Below are 7,478 nucleotides of genomic sequence, written 5' to 3'. Positions count from 1 at the left end.
GAACAAGTGAGACTTACTTTCTGTTTGCATTTTTCAGACAAGGCCTTCTGTAGTCCAGTCTGACCTCAAGCGCACTCTGCAGCCAAGGATAACCTTGGCTTATCCTCTAAGATCAGAAATTGGAAGATTTCTGATCTTCCCATCTTCACTTCCCAAGCACTGGAATCACAAGAAGGCACCACCATGCCTGGAATGCTAGGTATCAAAACCAGGGCGTCACACGTGCTAAACATTCTTAAAGCATCACATAGAAGAATTAAAGTTTTTGGGACACAATTTCTTTATGCAATTGTTATTACTTTCGTGACAGGGCATCACTGTGTACCTCAGGCTGGCATAGAACTCAAAAATCCTCCATGTCTCACCACACCCAACTGTCACTACCAAGTCCTAACGTTAACACGAAACCAGCCCTAGACAATACACAGAGGAACAAGTGACTGTTCTAGAGGGTTCACCTTCTATTTGGGGTGAGGTTGGGTTGGGCCTATATGTGATATATTGGTAAAGTACTCTAGTTTTAGTCCCCAGGCCAGCATTGTCTACAATACACCTCCAATAACACAATGACCTTGTTTGATAGTTCTTCCTCCAAGTTTACTACTCAAGCTGTAGACCTATTTAAAATGAAATGTTAAAAATACTAACTCGATGTGTTATACAGACACCTAGTAAATATGAGCCCAGTGTGGATTTCTAGCAAACAGGAAATGAAAAGTTCTTTGTAGTCTGAGAATCTTATTGTGCATGCCAGACAAGTATGGAGATCAGAGGGCGATATGATCAGTTCTCTCCTTCAGCCACATGGATCCTCAGGACTGAATTCACACCATCAGTCTTGAAGAAGGCAGGTAGGTGCCTTTTACCTGAGCCATCTGCTCAGCCCAGAACACAGGGTTTTGAGACAGGGAATCTGTCCTGAAGTTCTGTAGACCAGACTGGCCTTGAACTCAGATATCCACCTGCCTCTGCCTCCTGAGTGCTGGGATTAAAGGCCTAGGCAGCCACCCCCTGGCTCAGAATAGGGACTTTGACTAAAACTGACCTATAGCCATAGTTCCTTGGTCTGGTTTTATCCATGTTGTTCTTCAGCCACTCAAGCCTGGCTCAGTTAACTTCATCTGTAAAATGTCAGTTGGATTGCAAAACATCTCTAAAATTCTTACCAATCATGAGGTCCTTTGAATTTATAATGAAAGCCCCAATTTTATAAAGTATTAAGCGAAATGTTTAGTCATCTTAACTGCTCATTTTTTCTATCATTCCTAGGATGCAGAAAATGAATTAACTTCAGGGCTTTCTTTACACTGGTTAAAAAGCATCCTTCAAAAGTTGTTACTAAAACTTGGGTCACCAAGTCCTGTGTTACAAAGGCTCAACCTTTGAAGGATTTAGAAGCTTATCAGGGCTGGAAATGACTGTCTTCCAGAGGACCCAGCTTGGATTCCTAGCACCCACACTGCAGATCCCCTCTGTAACAGCAATCCCAGGGGACCTGCATATGTAGTGTGCAGACAAAACATCCATACACATAAAACAAACAAAAAACCCAGCTATCAATCAGCCTAAAACTCTGAATTTGCAGCCTGGGCTACATATTTAGCTGGATGATGGTGGCACATCTTCAATCCCAGCACTTAGGAGACGGGCAGATGGATCTGTTAGTTCAAGGCCAGTCTAGCCTACAAAGCAAGTTCCAAGACAGGCTCCAAAGCCACAGAGAAACTGTCTTAAAAAACAAAACAACCCCAAAACTCCACTTTTGTTTCCACAGAGTTTTTTTTTTTTGTTTTGAGACAGGGTTTCTCTGTCCTGGAACTCACTTTGTAGAGCAAGCTGACCTTGAACTCACTGAGATCCACCTACCTCTGGGATTAAAGGTTTGTGCCACCACTACCCAGCTAGACTGCTTTCAATTTCTTGTATGAACGAAAGTGGTTTGTCAGACTTCAGAGAGCTTCTTAACCTTCTCCACACTTTTGACGTCATTGATGAGTTCCTTTCCCAGTCAAAAGGCTCCGCTATCACCCCATCTCCCTACCATTTTCTATACAATGTAGGACCACTCAGTGAGTGCTTAACTATTCCTCGTCACAGGTGATACTCTGGCCAAAGAACCAAGGGTGAAGTGTTGCTCCAATCTGAGTTGTCCCAGAGGTCAAGGTCACAGCATGGAGCACCTTCACTAGATACTTTACATTAGGGAAAGTTAAACTAAAACCTTGTCACCAGTCAAACAAAGCAGAATCAAAAGACCATGACCTGTAATCACCTTCTTACTGTTGCAAACTTCTTTATTTTAATCCTTCCGTAAAAAGTTGGCAAAGAATACCACCAACAATCACACATGTATATAAGTTCCAGTTCTGTTGTTTCTGAAAGGGTGTTTAAGGACAATTCTGAATTGCAATTTAGTCTTAGATAAGAATTAAAAAGGTCTAAGTTGCTGGTTTCTGAAGGCATTTTAACATAATAGATCAACTATAACATTGCTAAATACTCTTTATTTGATATATTATACATAGACCACCACAGTAAGTGCCTTTCAATGGTAAAAGGCAGCATCCTTTGACCTAGGGAAGTCTAATAAAATAAGACCATTGAGTCAAGAATAGACAGTTGCCTCCTGACCTTTAGCCATTGCCTGTAACAGCAGGAGTACAAACTTTACCACAGATGAGTCTTCTCATTTCTGAGATGGTGACAGAATTTCCCCAGTGTTTAAACATATTCATATGTCCAATTATATAAATTTAATTGTAAAACCATTTAGTAGGTTTGAGGTGACAACCCCATCTTTGTGGAAAGTAGAACTTTAATATTTAAGTCCAATCTTATCTTGAGAAAGGGAGAGCAGTGACAGTGTTTATGCAACTGGAATCGTTACTTTAATAAAGATCATAACCACTTTTCTACAAGTCAGCTTTCCTTAAATCAGGACTGTCCAACAAAAAATTGTTAGCCGTTCATGATCTGAATTTTGGAGTATGAATTAAATTACGGTACACATTAAAAGTCATGAGACATTTGTTTTGTAATAAATAAGGCACTGGAATTACTCCTTAGTAGCCTTTTTAAGATAAGCTATTAGGTCCGCCCTCTCTCCCTTCTTCTTAATTCCAGCGAAGATCATTTTTGTTCCAGGGATGTACTTTTTGGGATTCTCCAAATACTCCATCAGGGTGTCATCTCCCCAGGTGATGCCTAAACAGAAAGGGATGCAGTGGTTAAAGCGTTTCATACTCCTGGTAAATCTACCACTGGTTACACCCATGTAACCTGTGCTGTGATCTAACCACAGTCCCCACTTACCTTTGTTCTTGTTGGCATCTGTGTACGAGAATCCAGCCGCCTGACCTGTCTTCCTCCCAAACAGACCGTGGAGGTTTGGTCCAGTCTTATGCTTGCCCCCCTTTTCCACAGTGTGGCACTGGGCACACTTCTGAACAAAAATCTTCTTGCCTTTCTCAACGTCACCCATTTTTAATTCTAAAAATGAAAAGACCCAACAGTTCAAATAACTTGCTCAAGAAACACATACAATGGATCCTGATGACCATTCAAATCACCTAACTAGCAACCCACTGCTAGCCTCTGTCCTTTAACACCTGGCCGGATGCTACCTCACTCAGTTGGAATACTCCCCAATAATAAACACACTAATTAGAAGGCACCCCCCCTCCCCACTTAAGGCAAGTCTATGTTCATGATAGGTTTGTGCTCAAGTAAGGGAAGTGGAAAATCAACTCAAATCTGTGTTTCAGAAGAAGGGAAGGTCAAAAAGTCACAAATATAAAATTGGCCTACAATTGCATTATACCAAAACCACTGCGACTCTAACGTTTCAGGATGAGTAATTGCTGTCTGAGCTGCCAATTAAAAACACCTCCAAAAATAAGAAAAAACACAGTTTTAAGGCTGTGTGTGTGTAGTGTTGGTGGTGTGTATGTGGGTGTCCTAAGTGCTTTCAGCCGCTGTTCTCATTTGGAGGCTAAATTACTCTCTCTTGCATTAGTCTGGCACTGGAAAGCAAGAGAGGGCTGGGGTAGGAACCTTCTCCCTTTCGCGTCTTAAGATAGCGGGGGTGACCACGAGGTCACCCATTCAAGCCGGATTCAAGGAGAATGATTATCACAGTCTTCCGGATGCCCGATCAGGAAAATGAACCAGCCAGTTCCTGAGGAGCAGCAGCCTCTGCTTTGCTCTCTGGAAGGGCGGTGGACGAGAGGTCTCCAGAACTCCAGGCCCCGGCCCCGCGCCCACGCCGCCTCCAGCCCTGCTGTGCGCCACTATTTCAGGCCCGCGCCGGCCTCTTCGCGCCCTTCCCGCCCCGCGTCCCCGTCTCGCGCTCACCGCTCCCGGGTAATCAACCCCACCAACGCTGCTGCGACCCGAAGACGGACGTCCCGCTCTCTAGCCCAAGGACACGCCGGCCCGCGCCTAAGTACCGGTGTCGGTGCAACCGCACTTGCTCCGCCCGCCCGCGGCCCGACGTACGGCAGCGTCGGGTACTACGACGTGGCGTAGCCGCGCCTCATTGGCCTCAGCATCGGGATCGCTCCGGCGAGGTGCGCACGCATGCGGGCTAGCATGTTAGGGTGTGCCCAGAGGGCGCCCTTCCTCTAAAGGCCTCGTTTGCCCGGCACTTACGACAGGCCCTGGACGTAAGGCGTGGACGTGGGTGACGTCACCCTCGAGGTCCCGGGCATGCGTGGGGCGTGGGGAGGCAGGGCGGCGACTCCCTCGGGATCCAAGGCGCAGCGTGCTCAGGTGACACTTGGCTCTGCGTTCTTTCGGCCGCCGCCCACGGGGAGAGCCACGACTGCCGCCCGGTCAGCTGGCGACCTTTACCCCGGCTTAGACAAGACTCCCTGGCTTTTGCGACTGCTCCGCCCCGAGAGGATGCCTGCTGGTGATCTTCCGGCTCCTGCTGGTGACCTTCCGGCTCTGCCAGTGGTACAGCGCCCCTAAGCTGGGGAAGGTGCGGTCCTTGTGGCAGGCAGGCAGGGTCGTCGCCTGGAATCCCTGTTCCCTTCCCCTAGTGTTTGTAGAAAAACAAGGAGGGTGTGCAGGCAAGCTTTAAGAAGAAACACGATTTGATCTGATTCTTGGGATCTGCTGGTTTTACATCCCTTCTGACTATATTGGGGATGGAAGTTTTGTTAGCATACTTTTCCAGTACGCTTCGAAACGAATTCCCTGCCTGACACCCTAAATTCTACTATTGGAAGTTTTCTTTGTTACTTTTTCTCCCTAGTTTTTTGAGATAGGGTTTCACTGTAACTGCCCAAACTGTCTTCCTGGAACTAGCTGAGTAGACTCAGAGATCCGCCTGCCTCAGCTGGGATTAAAGGTGTGCACCTCCTTGGCCCAGCCCTTTTTTTATTACTCTTATCTCCCAAGTTCACAGTCCAAATTCTGACCCATGGCGGTCTTTTTCTTAAGTTCTGTCTAGCCTTGACTTATTCTGTCAAGTGTTTAAAGATACCTGGTGCTCGGCAGACCCTTTTCCTGGTATCAAGAGTAAACCTGCAAACTTTCGTGAAGTTTATTTACATTCTACCATATTTCCTTCCACCGTCAGAGTAACACTAGATGTTAGGAGGCTGGTCTGAATCGCTGTAGATCCCTTTCAAGCCACTGGTCCTTTGATTTGCTCCAGGAGAAGACATCTGTATGAGTACAGTTATTCTTAGGTACCCCCAGGGGCAGTTGGCTCCAGAACAGTTCCCAGCATCCGTACAGAATCCCATGGGTGCTCAAGTCCCTCTCATGAAGTGGTGTAGTATTTGCGAACAATCTACATAGTCTTCCCAACATTTACATCATCTCTAGATTATAGCATGCCAAATACAGTGGTATATAACGTCATTTAGGGACAAATGACAGGAATTCCAAAGTCACTCAATATTCCTGAGAGTATTGGAAGTTCAGCTACATAGTATGTGGTAATCTGATCTGCTGGTGTTTTTGACCCACAGATGTAGAATCTGTAGGTAGAGAAAATAAAAAACCCACAGAATTGGAAGCTATAACATATAAATAAAAGAGCAATAAGGTAAAAAGTGCCCAAAGAATTGGGAGACAAAATTCTCCAAAAATGAGTCGGTTTTGAGTTTTCCATCTACTGCTGGGTACTGCACCTGTAGTGTGGAGCCTGCACTATGGGACCATTCGTGAGCAGGCTAGGGCCTGGAGATTTTAAACACACAAAGACCCACAAACGGAGACAGGAGTCATCCTTAAAACAAGAGTGCCCCTTTATTGTGTACCAGAGCCGCTTAGATATGGACCCTTAACTGCTAGCCATGCCCCAGCCAAACTCACCAGAAACCACGCCCCTGCCATCAGGAACTCCTGAGGGTCTCATGCTCAGAGTAGCTACAAACACAGGAAAACAAGTTGTTTGCTCAGAGAAGCTGCAAGCCTAACAAGTTGTTTACAGGAAATTCAGGATCTGCGTCCACAACCCCCAACAAATATCACCATGTAAGCAGTCACATGGCTGAATGAGTGCGAGAGTGTTAGCTTTGTTCTTTAACTTTATTTATTGTCCATGTGTGGGCACATACATTTTAAGAAAAACTAAAGGGCCTGAGCTCCTGCCCTAATCCTTGGAATGTGAATTAATCTCTCAGAAGCTCTAAATTCATCTAATGTAAATGTAAACATTTAAAAGATAGGATTTGTCTTCTGGGGTATTTGATATGGTTGGAATCATTTGTTTCTGAGGAAAATGGGGGGGGGGACGCAAAACATCTTATTATTCCTTAGCAACCAGTTAAACAAGTGGCTCTCTACTTAGGATTTGGACACGATTTTGATATAGTTTCTTATTCAAAGGTTCATGTACTTGAAGCTTGCTCCACAGGTGGCAGTATTGGAGGGTGGTAGGACCTTTACGAGGAAGGGCCTGATGGAAGGAACACTTCTTCATCAGATTCCTTTCACCTTAGTCCAGTCCTGTAAAACAGAAACCAAAAATATCCCACACAGGTTAACGGGAAACTGAAACCAAGAATATACCTTGCAGGTTAAGTCTTCTGTTTACGGTCAAAACAGTTCCTGTCTGTTCCTAGCCAAGAGATAAATCCTATGTCCTATGCCAAGTCCCTGCTAATTAAGGCTTCTGTTTGTAATCTCTTAAATTCCTGGTCTGATATTAACTGTTTGTAATCCCCTTCACACCCCCCATTCACTTGATGTGAATTCTTCCTTTGGTATATCTTAGCCTTTGTTCCTCCCCTTTTATTGTATTATTTTAACAATAGATAACTGTCAAACCCCTCACCTTTTATGAACACCTTATCTCTCCCCAGCGATTAAGAGCGCTGGCTGCTCTTCCAGAGGTCCAGAGTTAAACCTTATGGTGGCTCATAAACATCTGTGATGTGATCTGGTGCCCTCTTCTGGCCTGCAGGGAAACATGCAGGCAGAACACTATATGCATAATAAATAATAAATCTTTTTTTTTTTTT

General features: G+C 45.0%; 1 protein-coding gene across 1 annotated transcript; it reads right to left on the bottom strand.

Moving 5' to 3' along the window:
* Nucleotides 1–2,270: 2,270 nt before the first annotated feature.
* Nucleotides 2,271–4,497, bottom strand: LOC101980101 (cytochrome c, somatic). Its single transcript, XM_005366616.3, has 3 exons — nt 4,354–4,497; nt 3,313–3,489; nt 2,271–3,204 (listed from the first exon to the last, which is right to left on the bottom strand). Exons 2-3 carry the CDS (start codon nt 3,479–3,481, stop codon nt 3,056–3,058), a joined length of 318 nt encoding a protein of 105 aa, XP_005366673.1. The 5' UTR covers nt 3,482–3,489; nt 4,354–4,497; the 3' UTR covers nt 2,271–3,055.
* Between the last annotated feature and the right edge of the window lie 2,981 nt (nt 4,498–7,478).

This window comes from Microtus ochrogaster, unplaced genomic scaffold (assembly GCF_000317375.1).
Source record: "Microtus ochrogaster isolate Prairie Vole_2 unplaced genomic scaffold, MicOch1.0 UNK11, whole genome shotgun sequence".
NCBI classification, from domain to species: Eukaryota; Metazoa; Chordata; class Mammalia; order Rodentia; family Cricetidae; genus Microtus; species Microtus ochrogaster.
The sequence above is the reverse complement of the archived record's forward strand: the minus strand, read 5'-3'. Positions and strand labels throughout refer to the sequence as shown.